Source organism: Durio zibethinus, chromosome 14 (genome assembly GCF_047325235.1).
Source record: "Durio zibethinus cultivar Kanyao isolate XHJ-2024 chromosome 14, ASM4732523v1, whole genome shotgun sequence".
NCBI lineage: Eukaryota > Viridiplantae > Streptophyta > Magnoliopsida > Malvales > Malvaceae > Durio > Durio zibethinus.
Window position 1 is genome coordinate 12,056,755 of NC_143175.1, and position 17,086 is coordinate 12,073,840.

Sequence of the window (17,086 nt, forward strand, 5' to 3'; positions counted from 1 at the left end):
GCTTGTTAGTCTTGGAATCAATTTTGTATAGCACTTGGTATTCTCAATATTTAATGTTTATTAGAAATATAAATGCAAAGATATACAAATGTTTCAGGTCAACCAAAGCATAAAAATCATTAATGAATGTAATGAAATGATTGAATTTTAGACTAAAAGAATGATAATCTACATACTAAAAGATTACTAAAGATAGAGAGGACTAAGCATTTCTAATGGCTTTGAACTCCCTAAAAACAAATAAACTCCCACAAAAAAGAATAAAAAGTCAAGTTAAAATAAGATATAATCCGTTTGAAATGTACTTTTCACACCTTTAACTGATATTGCCTGTACCAAATATAACAGCTGGATCAATGGTGTACAGAACATTAAGAATGGAAATTATGAAATAAAATCTTTAAGGATTAGATTTCAATGGTTTAGGGAATAATCATTCATTATTCATTGTTGTTATGAATATAATATGTATTAAAGGAAAGAAAAATGGACTAAACTTCAATTGTTGGTTCAATTAGTTACACATGGTGATGTGATAAAAGGCTATCAATTTCAATGCATCATAAAAACAAAATACGAATCTTGCAATTTTTCTAACGATTACTCTAATGTTTTAATTTCAATTTGGTTGCCAAGTAAGAAAGAGAAACAGACACCTGTAATTGCTTAATTGGAAGGTATAAAAGCTTTTTGATTTATCACTATTTTATCTGCATAACAGTATATCTCAATGGAAGACCACTTCGATTGAGCATTAAAAATAAATAGATAAGCTAAAAAGAAACCTTCATGTATGTATCTACATTAGGATTTGGAACTTTCCCTACCTGCTTCTCTCTTTTGCTGACTTCCTTCATTATTTCTTTCATTAGCATAAAACATATTAGAAATTAAGCTAGTAAATTACATGAAAATCACCATTTTATATATGGCACTTACCGCTTTGCTTCCTATACCCTGTAAGCGTGCAGAAAAATCAAGTGCTCCCTTACCGTCATCTCTAGAGTATGCAGATCATATTGGCTAATGTAAGCTGAGGTTTTATGAGGATTAAACTCGTCCAGTCCATAACCATTGTAAGTTATGCTGTGGGCTGCATAATAATGAAGTAAATATTTTTTGAACTGTGAAGTAGATACTTTTTAAACTATGAAGTAGATAGTTTTACATAGTAACCTTTCAGTTTGGAGCAAAATTTGTCGATAACGGCAGGATTGTGGACTTCCAGGACGCACTGTACAACAAAGTTCCTTGCAGGATCTTGTGCCAGGTACACCACATGATCAGATATCAAGTTCAAGAGTTGATCTCTTCAGGGACATTTGATGTGGGAGATGAAACTGTTCATAGATGCACATCCTCTCTCCTGTATGGCTAGCTGGAGTTAGTTATTGATGGCTTCAATATATAAAAAATCATTCTTCCGAGAATCAACAATGTCTAGGCACTTTTATTATAACATATTGTCCTGTTTGATTAACCATCAATTCCCAGAATTTGTTGACAAATCTTTCACAACCTCTGTAATCAATGGGGATTTCTCAAGCACTTTGATAAGCTTCTTCATTGAGTAACTGCCATATTTATCAATTGATGCATAGAAGATGGCTCCAGAAGAGGATGCTAGTTTATCCATAATCATCCACAACTGGTTTTCATCTTCTAACTCAATCAGCTTTTGAAATAGATAGCGTCCATAATGGTTGGTAATCGTTCTATACCTTATGCACCAATTTTCATTAACATCTTCTATGTTCCTGAGAGAAGAAAGATACATAATAATAAAAATGCTTTCAAATGATACTAAAACAAAAAGAACTGAAATGAGAAAAGGTAATACCCTAAGTAAAGCTCCACTAATTTGATTTGATTAACAGTATGTACTCCAGCCATTTTGACCACATACCAACATCAAAATCCAAGACCCCTAGCTTAGTTTGTACAACAATTTATAGATACCAGTAATCTTCATTTATCGGATCGTTGATTGGTTTGGTTTAAGTATTTTTTATTTTTTTAATTTTTTTAAATTATTTTTTTAAATTGTTTTAGTTTTATTTATGCATGTTTAATACCTCTAAATTTGTTGGATTAAATATTTGTTATTTTATAATAATAATTGATAATAACAACAATAATAAAAAATGATTTCAAATTTTTGATATATATTTTTCTTTATTGATAATAACCCAAGTGTTAAATAAAAAGTTATAAAATGATTATAAAATAAACTAGTAATAAGAAAATTTTCTTGCCTAGATGTTGGAAGGAATATAATCATATTTTAAATAATGATAATTTCGTCTAAATGTTTAAAAATTATTAAAAAAATAATAAATAAATTAAATACTATTAATAATAAATTTTCATATAAAAAAATTCTTTTAAATAGTTTTTAAAAAATCATAACAATTGAACTTGCTCCGAAAATCTACCTAGATATTGGAGATTTCTAGAGATGTTTATGGTTTTTTAAAAAATCTAAAATCCTAAACACCAAACCCTAAAATCAAAACCCTATAATCAAACCCTTAAAACCCTAACTTTTAAATGAAAACCCTAAAATCCTAAACCCCAAAAATTAAAAAATCTAAGCCCTAAACCCTTCCAAACCCTAAACATCGAAACCCCAAATCTCAAAACCTTAACTTTAAAATCATAGATCCTCAAAACCCTAAAATCTAAAATCTCAAACTTTAAAATCCTAAACCCTAAATTTAGCACACAACCCCGAATCATCATAAAAAAGTCACCAAACCTTAAAACTTTAACCTAAACCTATGCCCAAAATTATCCAAAAACTCTAAGGATACATGTGAAAATCTCACATGAAATGATTTATTCCCAAATGCCGCCTAAACAATTGGGTATTTAGGAAACTTTATTTCATTAAGTTTTTTATACGAATCTTTAATTCGCATTAATAATGAGATTAATAAATAAAAAAGTATAATAGTAAATTTGGATTTTAAATATAAATAGTCATACCTAAGCTCTGTCTAGATGTTGAAAAGTCAGGATGGTCTCATTATACTTGAGACCCCAACTTTAAAATTGCATTTCACCACCTTACATAACATTCATCAGCATACATATGTTATCATGTTATTGTTAGCAATTGTATACATTTCTCTATCTTTAATTTTTATTTACTACTTAATAATAAAGTGTTTTATAAAAAAAAAGCAATACATTTATTAAAATTGTGATATTATAAAATAAAATGACAATAATATTTCAAAGAAAAAAATTCTTGGTACTCTGCGTAGATGTTGGAGAGTCACCAATAATTATCTTCCTTGAAGAATGTTATTTCCATTTTCAAAAAATGCCATGGTTAATATCAGTTAAAAAAGTTATATTTAATGTTTTGCCTAGATATTGAAAAATTTTAAGATAATTCTTTAACTTAAAGATTTTTTTGATGCTTATAAATAAAGAATTTTGATAAAATTAATTTTTTTAAATAATAAAAGGGAGTTATTATTAAATTTCAAAATAAAATATTTCATCAAACACCGAAAATAGTGCATGATTAATTTGTATTAATTTATGGGCACTATGGAGGTGCTAATCTTTTTTCACACGTAATTGACTCTCAGACCGAACCTGATTTTCATAGACTAAAATTTATTTTTTTGATAAATTTTAAATTTGCTTTTATAGTTTTCTTATAAAAATAAACTTTCGAGTGATCAATCGCATTTTAAAAAAAGATTGGTGGTGATTCATCTCATTTTTTTTTTATTTTAAAATTTTTTATATCTAACGATTTCAAAATCGTTACGACAACATTTAATGGTACTTTAAATTTTTGTAAAAAAGGTTGTTGTATTTATTATACTTTAGTTTAAACAATCAATTAATAAATTAAAAATGGCGATTCCTAGATTTCTATGTGAAAGCTAGTATTTGGTTTCGTGCTACAATTTAATCAAGATATTAAAATGGAGGGTTGAAATAAAAAAGATGTATTGATTTTTAAGAAAGACAATGAGAAAATATTATATTGTTATTTTGGTGATTGTGAGTATTAAAAAAAAATCAAATAAAACTTAGTTTGTGATTTTTTTTTCTTTTGTTCCTTCTTTTTTTATTTTTTATTTTTATTTTTACAAAAAATCTCGTAGTAGGAAATTTTCATACAATATTGTTATGGTTGGCTTTTTGTGTTCCTACAGAAACAATCCAATTAATGTCTAAAATTTGACAATGTTCCCCCTAAAGTTATTTGATTCTTAAAAAAAGATTAGATTATGAGATAAAAGTTATCTCCTTTATATTGTATAATTCCAATAAACTTTCATATGTTCAAAAAAAAAAAAAAAGGAAAATGACGAGGCACACTTTAGGTCAAGTTGGTGTTTATTAATTTATATTTTGACATGCAAGATTATTTTGACATACAAGATTATGTCATAAAATTTTAATATTTTACCAACAAACTGCATGAATTTATTTTACCGTCCATATGCTATATATGTTTTGTTCCTAAGCTTATGCAAATGCTGCCAATCTAGGCTGTGGGGGTTCAACCAGGAACATCTCCAGAAGGCTATCAACTGAAGTATATTTGTAGTCTGGAAATAGCTGGGAGGCCTCCAGATCTTCCGTACTGAGTTTGAAGCTCATTTGATCACCTTTGATAAATATGTTGTGCATGATTGCCACAGCAATGTTATCTGGATGAGGCAATGCTGTTTAACAAAATAACATAATTTCAATCAAATTGGTTAAATGCATAATTAAGTGGAGAAATAAACTTTTATATGGTGGAACAAAACGTTAGTTGCTTAAAAATATATTTATTTAATTGTTTTCTTATTTACATTTTATTCAAGTTATGTTTATAAAAAGACCACATATACGAATTAATCTAATTGATAAGAAGATAATATCCTTTCTTTATTAGTTGAAAATTTTTTAATTTTTACTAATAAATTTTGATTGGATCATATTAATATAAAAGCATTTTAGTAAAAAATTTAAAACAAACCAATTTGAAAAAAATAAAAAAATAATAAAAGGATCTAAGTGCAGATAGGTTGCTTACTCTCTGAGAGCCTTACAATTTCTTCATGAGAAACATGGATTTTTTTCAAGGTATGGGCCGTCTTTTCCTCCCAAGCGCAAATAATATCTAACTGAGATACAATGTTTCCAGGAGGCCTGATGATGATCACACGATTGGCTGTTCTCGGATCAGTGGCTGCTTTCATCGTATAGTTTGCCACGTCCTCTTCGTAATTTAGAACAGCTGCTTGAAATAAAGAAAAAGGTTCTATTCTTTTATTTATATGGACCATCAAAGTTATATATATATAAATTAGACTTTGAATTCAATGATTTGATTCTATATACATACAAAATTTGTTTTAATTCTGCAATTTTGATCTCTTTATATTAATTTCAATAAGTTTAAGTTTTCTATTTTTATAGAAAATCGATTTAAAGATAATTGATAATGAAATTAAAGTTTCATAATTAAGTTGGGATTTTATATGACATGACATGCGAAGTTAATTTTTTCTATTGCGTTACACACATTAATATGTGTTGTTTTAATTAAGTTTTAATTAATTATTATTTAATTAAAACAACACATTGATATTTTTCATTAATGTGTACCTGACAAAAAAAAGTTCACCTAACAAAATGCTGTGTCATTCAAATTAAAAATAAAATCTTTTAATATTGTTATTAAATATTCTTAAATTAATTTTTAACAAAATGCAGCGGCTAAATTTATTAAACTTGAAGTAAATAAATAAAACAACATAAATGAGATAATAAAGAGATCAGATTCAAACTTTGAAGCCCACAATTTTGAATTCGGAAGAGATTTGATCGTACATTGCAATGAACCAAAGGAAGGTTATATACTCATTTAGTCATTTAAGATGAATTAACTACATTTTAATTGGTAATTAAAATAATAAAATGTATAATTTATACTTTAAACTTTTAAATAATATATAAATTTAATCCAAATTTGAATATTATTAATTTAACTCGATATTTAATCAATATAAATTTATTATATGCATGTTATTTATTAAATAAAAATATTAAATATTTTATAGCAATTTTTATGTGAATATCATTATTGATTGATTCTAAACAATTTTCACAATTCTAATAAAAAAATATATTTTCAATTTACATGAAAAAAATTTTGATAATATGTATAATGAACACATAATTTGATAATATATATTAAATATACCATATATAAATGGATAATTAACGAAATTATAATTTGGATTAATATAATAATAATTTAAAAGTTTAGAGTTCAAATTATATATTATTTAAAAATTTATAGTGTAAATTATGCATTTTATTTCTTTGCATATCATATCAATTTATATAATTTTTTAAAATTTAGATATCAAAATTGTAATTAATCCTTTTTAAGATCTAACAGTTTATCAAATTTCTTTACCGACCTTTTGCTTTACCACTACCGTAAACAACGACTTCATCTCGTTGTTTCTCAGTTGGATGAAGAAGATAGTTAACGAAATACACCGCAAATGAATTTGCAGACACAAAAGTGCATGGGATTTCAGCTGCTTCTGTCGCCCTTCTAATCTTCCTTTTGTTCGAGAATAAAACTTCTAGAGGTGGAAGCCCCTTCACTCTGTCAACTTCGTTCCCGAACTCTGATGGAATAAACCTCTAGTTTGCCATAGAGAAGCACAATTATATACTCGTTATCGGTTAAAAATATAATCAATGATGGATTCAAATATTTTTTACTTAAAATGTCTTCTTATAATATATATAAAAAATTATTAATAAATTTATTACTTTTATCGAAAAATATATAAAAAATTTTTTTGATGGTATTCAGGACAATTTTTTTTTGAAATTTTATTATTTTAATTTTTTAAGAATATCTATGAACACTCTAATCCAAAAAATGGATCCATCACTAAATACAAAAATTACGCTATGTTTAAATAAATATTAATACAAAAAGGAAAGAAAAGGAAAAGAATGAACAAAAAAGTTTTCTAAAAGAAAAGAAAATATATATATAAACCTTGTTTGGATAATTAAAATAATAAATGAAAGAAAATGAAAGGAATTCTAATAATTATTGTTTGGATAAATAGTGCAAAAGAAAGAAAACGATTCATTATAATAATTTTTTCAATTGTAACCTTTTATTGTTTGTGATTTTAGAGCACTCCTGAATCATGATATGTTTGTTATTTTGTCTAGCATCACAATTGCTGTTATATCAATGGTTTTTAATCAAGTGGAACAAGAAGATATTTTACAAATACGCATTGATGGATTTTGAGCTAGTCTGTCTTTCATAAACCCAAAAAATATATCTATTCATATTAAACCATTCATCAAAATCAAATCACAAAAAAATTATAAAAAAATTTTTATATTGGGAGAGATATGTAAAACTTACTTGAAAAAAGAGATGATTTTGAAAAAATTACAAGATAATTATGATCTGCTTAGATTTTTTTATTAAGTTTTTAATATTAATAAAAATATGAACATAATAATCTTTTTATAAAAAAATATTTTTCGACTTTCCTTTCTCTAACTTTTTCTCCAAATTAAGATATTAAAAAAATTGAGTTTACAAAAAAAACCAAAAGTTATTTAGTTTCCATCTCTTTCCCTTTCTTTAAATTAAAAATTTATCATTTACTTTACTTTACTTTCCTTCCTCTCCCCTCAATCCAAATACACTGTTAATTTAGATGGAAGCATACATATTGGACCACTAGAACGGCACAGACTCCATTCAAATGAACCTTAAGTATTTAGAAATGCCCTGTTTTTGCATCTCCTTGCGAAGTAAGTTATCACCTTTATTGTGCCGGCATCTTTCATTGCACGTATTATTTTGAGCTGTTCAAGATGTTGAGGGATTGCAAGTTTGGAGATAACGACCTCTACCTTCCGAAGCAGTGAAACTAGCTTTTCATGGTCATCCAGTTCTCCCTGTTTTACATTGTAGAAAAAGAATAATTAAGACACTTAGTTGCATCGAGTACTGGATTGATTCAACGGTCAATGCATGTAATTTTTCTGTTCAAAGGATCTTCAAAATTATATTTGTATTAACGTAAAAAACTGTTAAGCTTGGATTGTTTTCTAACAAATAATAAAAAGCTACAATAAAGTAAAACATAAAGTAACCTGGATTATGCAAACTCCCATGGATTCAAACTCCTTAAGAAGCTGTAACTTGGAGTTGTGTTCATATGGTTTGAGTGGGCGAGTATAGGCGTAAGTGAAATGTCCCATGGAAACAGATGCCTTCACCATGTATTTGCCAAGATATCCTGTTGCTCCAAATATCAAAATCTTGCTCTTTTCACTACCCATTTTTGTTTGCTCTCACCTTCCTCTATGCATACCTTTCTTCTCCTTCTTATAGGCCAGTGCTCCTTTTAAAAAGAAAAACATAGTTACGATCACTTGACTCAATAATTGGTCAACGAACCCATCAAACAAATTGACTAAGATCTCTTGATATTTGATTTGAGGGTCAATTAAAGTTATATATATTTTCATTTGCTATGTTATTTAAATTCAAGAGTTGGTGTCAAATACAATAGGTGTTCAATAAGAATATATTAATTTTTTCTTAATTTTTAGATTGTCCAATCTCTATTTTCATGTTTCTTATATGTATCAAACACATACTTCAAAAAAATGAAGATTTCGATGAATTAACATAATTTATTTGGAGTTTTGTTAAACAGAGAAAATAAAAAGGTCATAAAGATATAAGGAAATAAATATTGACTAAAAAAATTACAACTTTGGTATTTGGTTGAAAAGTTATAATCTTGTTGAGAAAATTAGAAAGTTAATTTCATTTTTTTTTTCAAATTTACATAAATGTGACTTAACTATTTATTACTGATCTATTATTTTTAAGAGTTCATGAAAAATGATTGTAGATATAATAAACAGATAAATAATAATATGATTTTAATCTCTCATAAGTTAAAATTGTTAAACTTAAATTAAAAATAAAAAATAAAATTAACAAATGCTTAAATTAAATATAAACAATATAATTAAGAAATAACAATTTTTATGTGAGAACTAATTAAATTAAATTTAAATATGTAAAATAATTATAATATGTATAATATATATTAAAGGATTGAAGATTACTAAAAATAATTGCTTATGCAATTATCTTTCAACACCTGCTCGTATAAAGAACCATATCATCCCATCATATGAAAGAGTAATAAATACTAGGACTAGTTTCTTTTTTTTTCCCCTATGAATATATAAATTTCGAAAATTTTAAAAGTTAAAAAAATTAAAAATTTATCGCAAACAATTGCCGGTTTAGTTTTATAAGCTACCAATTTTTTAAGTTATTATGATTAGACACATTAATGGAACAAATGTTTAAGTAGCTTTTCATTTGACTATCCTAACATCGACATTAAAAAGTTTGCAAAATTTTGGGGGTTAAGGCCCACTCAAGCTCCCATGAGGCTCCTCCTCTGATTAAGATTCAAATTCTTTAAAAAAAAAAAAAACCTTTAAATAATAGATTAGTCATTGTCAGACCTCTCTCAAACATTTTCACGTTTTTCATTCATGAAAATTTCAATGCTTATCCTTCCCTTAGTCATCACACATTTAAAAAACATGAAAGAATTGTACAACGTCAGTTGTCGCTGAAGTTATTAGACCAGACAACTTATGCTTTTTTGTCGTAATAATATTTAGGTACGATATTTAGAGTTTCGGATACGATATTTAAAATTTTGCATGGGCAAAGTTTGACTTAGTGATAAAGGACAGTATTTAAAATTTTGAAGTTTTACTTTTAAATTTTATTATATATGAATTTAATTTAATGTTAAATTTATTTAATTATATTTTATTTATTGATCAATTCATTATATATGGCATATAAATATAATATTTGATAATAATTATAATTCAATAACTTACACTTGTAATTTAAAGAAAAAACAAGTTTTATTAATAAATTCAAACACAACACAATTATTGAAATGTGTCAAAATCCTAAACATAAATATAGATACAACTGTTATACATGTTATATAACAAGACACATTTAAGATGTTTAAAACAAGTTGTTTAAATTATATACAATTTAATAAGATTTAATACGAATCATTAATCTATTTATTTTTTAATAAATAATTTATTTAAACCAAAAGGTTTTAATTAATAATTTATTTTTAATATATATAAAAACAAAATTATAACTCTATCATTCAAATTTAACATTAATAGTTATAAAACTACTATAACAATATAACAAAATACTAGTGTCCATAAAATTTGTTAAAAATCTTCAAATTAATAATGTCTGTCACCATTAACCACAAAATAAGATGATCATAATAAACATAACAATATAACAAAATAATAGTACCCATAAAAATTGTTAAAAATCTTCAAACTAATAATGCCTGTCACCATCAACCACGTTATAAGATAATCATAATAAATCTAACAATATAACAAAATAATAGCGTTCATAAAATTTGTTAAAAATCTTCAAATTAATAAAGTCTGCACCATATAAAACAACCATCAACCACAATATAACAAAATAAGTCCATAAAATGTGTTAAAAATCTTCAAACTACACCATCAACCACAATTTGTAGGATATTTTTTCTGATAAATTTAAAATATTTTTACAAGGTTATGGACTTGTGTATTTTTTTATGATAAAATTTTCGTAAAATAGGTAAGTAATAAAATGTTACCATATGGTTCGAAAGGCGATAAAGTTATCTTTAAAGTTTTTAAAAGTGACATTTAATTACTTTAAGGATAATAAGTAAAAATTTAACAAAGTAACCTTAAAAAAAACTTTCATTTATACAATCTTTTTAAGTATTATTTAATTTTTTATATTTTAAATTTTAATTATTAAGATTTGAATCTTAACCATTTTAAGGATACAAAAAATAAAATATATAATAGCATCTTGAAACATGGTGGTTCATGGCCGCTCAACTCTGGCAGTTTAATAATGGTGACATCCTTCTTTAAGTTTCTCTAAATTTCTTTGTTAATAGTAGGATTTTAGGTTTGCATTTGGAGTGCGTAGATTTAGAGAGTTTTAATTTATATTCCTATTAATGATTTGAAGGTCCTATTAATCTGGTTCGCTTACCCAAGTAATTATAGATAACTATATATCCAAAGAAACAAAGGAAAAAATGTAGATGCTGAGGACATTTGGTCCATTGTGACTTGTAGTATACTAGTCTGCCAAACTTTTAGTATAAACACCTTGTGATGCTTTTAAAGTTGGACCCAGTTCATATCCAATAACTTTTTTAAAGATTTACGAAATTTTAAATTTGAATTTTGGATTAAATTGACCAAAATATCCCATAATCAAACATGGTTAAATTCAGTCAAACTTGGTAAACCTTGGGTCAATTTTTGGAATTCACAATTGAATAGGAATATTAAGATTTGAGATTAATAAAATTATGAGTTGAATTTTTTAAAATCTTGATTACACCTCATAAGGGTGGAATTACCAAAATATCTTTTGGGAGTATTTTTTTAATTTATCCTTTTTAGGTCGATTTTTTATGAAAAACTTCATATCATGTTTTAATATTATTTCATGAATTTTGATACATTGAAAACTTTAATTGTACTTCAGAAAGGTTGAAATTACTAAAATATCATTTAGTAGTATTTTTGTAATTTGACATTTTCGAGTTGATTTTTTGCAAAAACTTTCAGATCATGCTTTTATATTATTCCATGAATTCTGATGCATTAAAAATTTTAATTGTACCTCAGAATGAGTGAAATTACGAAAATACCTTTTACCGATATTTTTCTAATTTACCCTTTTCAAGATCGATTTTGCATGAAAGGCTTTAGATCATAGTTATGTATTATTTTATGATTTTTAGTCCTTTAATATAATAAAAATAAATATTGGATCATAAGATTTTAGAAAAATCATGAAAAAGCTTAAAAAAAAAATACTAATAAGGGTAAAATTATCTTTTTTGATAAATAAATTTGCATTATAGGCCAAGATGGATGCTTTAGTTTTTCAAAGCCATTGATCTCAAAAGGTTTACATCCAAGGATTAAGATTGCTTTCCTTAGTCACCAAGCTTAGAAGAAGAAGATAAAATAACTATAACCCTTAGATGAAATTGATCCAAGGGCTAAGGAAATAGGTCTTGGTCTTTAAACATATCATATAGGGTTGAAAAATAGGGAAGGCAACAAGAGAAGTGGTGTGTAAACAAAAAAAAAAAAAGAGAGAGAAAAAGTAAAAATTTTTGGAGAAGCTTGGAAGAGATAACCTTTCTTCACTTTCATGCATTTTCTATATATGCTCTAATATTATTCATGTGGTTTTCTTTTATCCCTATGATTTTTTAAGGAAAGATAGCCTTTTCCTATGGTTGTTCTTTTCTATAGTTCTTTTTCATTCAATAACTTCATCTTACCAAGCTAATAGTACAGTTTGAAGAAAGAATAAAAAAAGCAACAAAACCCAAGTGTGGAGTTCATGGCCCAAGTTTTCCATGCTATGGCCAAAACTCCCTTTTTCATTTATTGTGATTTGCTTGTTCGGTTTGATGTATTGTAGTGTGTTTGTGATGTTGGAGATTGTTGTGTTCATGTTTATTTACTATTATGATGTTATATGTTTCTTGTTTGACAATGAAATGTTTTGTTGGTATATTCCTTTTTGATAGTTCCTCAAATGTTTGGTGAAAATCCTTGAAAATGAAAAAAAAGGTTTTTCAAGTTCATTTTTTAGTGTTTGAAATATATCTTGGCAAAAGAAAAATTACATGATTGTGGAAAAGCCAAAGGAGGCTTTCGGCCTAACCATTTCTTGCCATGGTCAAAGCTCCCCCATTACTTTGATGGCTAAATATCGGTGTTAAAATGCATTCTTGTTTTGGTTTTTAAACTAAAATTTCAAGTTTTCCAATTATTTGATGAAAATTCCCAAAATAAAAATGATGTTTGAGTGAATTTTTAGTGGTTTGTTTTCCAAGTGTTTGTCATAAGTCCTAATAATGGGTACATTGCCTTTGTTCAAAGTCCAACATAGAAAATTCCTCTCTTTGATTCCTTGTTACTTACTTTTGCTTGTTAAGTTTATGCATGCATGGTTAGTTTATTAAGTGTTTGTGAAATTGCATTAGTCGTAAATTGTATGGTATTCTAATTTTATGCATCGCTTGCATTTTAATTATTTGTCATATGCATCTTTCATGTAATATTAGCATAATCATCAAACCTTAAATTTCGAAACCGTGGTTTTATGGCTAGCTCCAAAAATCTTTTTAGATATTGAGAATTTTTAGAGAGGTTTATGGAAATCATAGTGAACCCTAAACTAAACCTTAACCAAACCCTAAACCCTAAACTAAACCTTAAACCCTAATACTAAACCTAAATAAATTTGGAAATCATAGTTTTATGGCTTGCTTTGAAAGTTCACCTAGATATTAGAGATTTTTAAATAGGTTCATGAAAATCATGGCAAACCTTAAAACCCTAAATCAAATCATAAACCCTAAAAGCTAACCCTAAATCTGTTCTCATACATTTTCATTTCATTTCGATAAATTGTTACATGCATTAGCATTCTTAAGTTGTCGTTTTCACCCATGCATTTCTATTTGTCATTTACACTTTAATTGTCATTCGTATATTATAGTTTGTTATACTTATACATTTCATTCACTTGTTTTAAAAAACAATGTTTTTTAAAAAGAAAAGAAAAAATGGTTTTAGAAAAAGATAAAATTATGTGATATTTCAAGTAAAAATAATTCTTGGGATCTGGCGTACATATAGAAGATTCTTAATAATAATAATTTATGAGAAATATTATCTTGATCTATGGGACATTATTAAAAGCCTTGGAAAGAAGAGATGATACGTGATTATGATCTATAGGATGATCTGACTAGCCAAATCCAATGAAATTCATGTCAAGTTTATTGATAGTGTCAAAGTGGTTTATGCTCTCAAAAATCTAAAATACAAGGTGATGTGCACCCAAAACTAGTTTAAAGGAGTTCTATATGAAAATTTCACATTTCATATTATGGAAACATCAACTAGGGCTTTGTTTGATTTTGTTAGCATCTAAAATAAACTCTCTTGGCACCCTACTCTTACAAATACGTAAATAGTTGGCTAGTTTTTGCTCTATAACTTCTTTATAGTATTAGGACTTTATTAGTAAATCTTTGTCGGAGCTTCTTTTTTTTTTCTAGTTGAGGAACTGAAGGTTGCCACAAAATTGTTGTCATAACGATTTTTTTGTCCAGGAGACTTGATTGCTACACTTGAAAAAAAATTGATAGTTTAACTTTTTCCTTAATTTATTTTTACAAATATCTTTAAAAAATTATTTTTAACAAAAATTTTCCTAAATATATTTTCACAACTATTTTATTTTCCACATCAAAGTTCACCAAAAAATAAAATAAAAAATCACAAAAATAGAAATAGAAATAATAAAATATATATAAAAAAAGAAAAAGTAAAAAAATAAAATAAAAATGAAGGAAATACTAACAATGACCTTAATCAATGCCAGTTAACAGCTCATATCTAAGAAAATCCGGTGATAATTATGTGAAACTGAGGCTTGAACGGTGATCATGAGGCCAAAATGAGCTTGTGTTAAAATTTTGAAGGAAAATGGATGTCGCAATTGATGATCGATGGCAATGATCGACGGTCCAATCGATTGCCGATCATTGGATTTTGGATAATGGTGGCTATCGGAGTCCAATTTGAGAAAGTGGAGAGACTTAGAGTGTGAATGTAAAGAGAGGGAGGAGAAGATGAAAATGAAAATTTTGGGTGATTTTGGGCTATTTATACTATAATCAAAATGATATCATTTTGATTAAAATAGTAACTAAGCTATCAAGCCAAGCCATGAACCAAGCCAAGCTGAGCTAGTTAAAGCCATTGATCTTAGCTAGTTCACTAAGCTATTTGACTGTTGATCGAGCTATTGATGAGGGATATTTTTGTAATTAAGGTTTGAGAGCCATTATATGAAGTAATAAACAATGCTTTTTAGGTAATAATGGTTAGATGGTATTTTAATAATTTTAACTAATTATAATATCAGAGGTATTTTCATAATTATGATAAAAGGGTATTTTTATAATTATGATTAAAATTTATCTACTATATATTGTATAATTCAAATCCAATAAACTTTCATATGTTCAAATAAAATAAAATAAAAAATGACGAGGCACACTTTAGGTCAAGTTGGTGGTTTATTAATTGATATTTTGACATGCAAGATTATTTTGACATACAAGACTATGTCATAAAATTTTAATATTTTACCATATTTATTTTACCGTCCATATGCTATATATGTTTTGTTCCTAGGCTTATGCAAATGCTGCCAATCTAGGCTGTGGGGGTTCAACCAAGAACATCTCTAAAAGGCTATCAACTGAAGTATATTTGTAGTCTGGAAATAGCTGAGAGGCCTCCAGATCTTCCGTACTGAGTTCGAAGCTCATTTGATCACCTTTGATAAATATGTTGTGCAGGATTGCCACAGGAATGTTATCTGGATGAGGCAATGCTGTTTAACAAAATAAAATAATTTCAATCAAATTGGTTAAATGCATAATTAAGTGGAGAAATGAACTTTTATATGGTGGAACAAAAAGTTAGTTGCTTAAAAATATATTTATTTAATTATTTTCTTGTTTACATTTTACTCAAGATATGTTTATAAAAAAACCACTGATACGAATTAATCTAATTGATAATAAGATAATATCCTTTCTTTATTAATTGAAAATTTTTTAATTTTTATGAATAAATTTTGATTGGATTGTATTAATATAAAAGTATTTTAATACAAAATTTAAAACAAACCAAATTAAACTATAAATAAGAAAATAATAAAAGGATCTAAGTGCAGATGGGTTGCTTACTCTCCGAAAGCCTTACAATTTCTTCATGGGAAACATGGATTTTTTTCAAGGTATGGGCCGTCTTTTCCTCCCAAACGCAAATAATATCTAACTGAGATACAATGTTTCCAGGAGGCTTGATGATGATCACACGATTAGCTGTTCTCGGATCAGTGGCTGCCTTCACCGTATAGTTTGCCACGTCCTCTTTGTAATTTAGAACAGCTGCTTGAAATAAAGAAAAGGGTTCTATTCTTTTATTTATATATGGACCATCAAATTTATATATATATATATATAAACTAGACTTTGAATTCAATGATTTGATTCTATATACATACAAAATTTGTTTTAATTCTGCAATTTTGATCTCTTTATTTAATTTCAATAAATTTAACTTTTCTATTTTTATAAAAAAATTGATTTAAAGATAATTGTTAATGAAATTAAAGTTTCATAATTAAGTTGGGTTTTTATATGACATGACATGTAATTAAGGTTTGTATAAAGTTGAATATGAATGCTAAGAGCCTTATTTTTCTTTTTGTCTCTAGTTTTTTTTTTAAAAAATTTTTCTTTATAATAAAAAGTCTCAAAAAATTGGGTGGTCGTTATTATGAACCTACCTGAATAAAATATTCTCGTGTCCTTTCCATGTCCCAAAATCACTTGAAAAACTTTAATGCTCCAAAGGATACAATTTTGAACTTTAAGATACCTATTGTCAAGGTGACAAACGCCGAAATGACCAATTTGAAAAAGCCTTTTGAATTCTTTGAAAATCAGAGAAATATGATACTTTTTTATCTAGATATTGATGATTTGATTGATGTCAAGACTATGCCTCAAACAAAAAAGTCTTTTAAATAGCCAAACACACCATTGTTTTCGTCTATGGGGCATACTGATAGAAGAACATGATTTTTAGTTGCCCTAAAATTACCTAGTTTAGGGCATTAGGTAATTTCATGATGATGTGTGCAATTGAGACCTAAATAAACCCTTTCAACATGATTTTCATTGTCATATAAACCTTGATGACTTAACAAGATAGGACAAAGAGTGGTTGTGATGTGAATTATGAAAATAAGAATAAAAAGAAAAATTTTTAAAAATAAAAAATA

At 26.6% G+C, this 17,086-nt stretch overlaps 1 protein-coding gene across 2 annotated transcripts; it reads right to left on the bottom strand.

Annotated features, from left to right (window-relative positions):
- Positions 1–4,366: 4,366 nt before the first annotated feature.
- On the bottom strand, positions 4,367–9,225 carry LOC149515048 (isoeugenol synthase 1-like). 2 transcript variants are annotated; one of them, XM_089742898.1, is made up of 6 exons: positions 9,218–9,225; positions 8,176–8,356; positions 7,843–7,977; positions 6,450–6,681; positions 5,054–5,257; positions 4,367–4,697 (listed from the first exon to the last, which is right to left on the bottom strand). In XM_089742898.1, the coding sequence occupies exons 1-6, from the start codon at positions 9,223–9,225 to the stop codon at positions 4,498–4,500; spliced, it is 960 nt and encodes a 319-aa protein (XP_089599024.1). In that variant the 3' UTR covers positions 4,367–4,497. The 2 variants fall into 2 exon arrangements, with proteins under 2 accessions (XP_089599024.1, XP_089599023.1); XM_089742897.1 differs by lacking the exon at positions 9,218–9,225 and having other exon boundaries at positions 8,176–8,364.
- Positions 9,226–17,086: the final 7,861 nt, after the last annotated feature.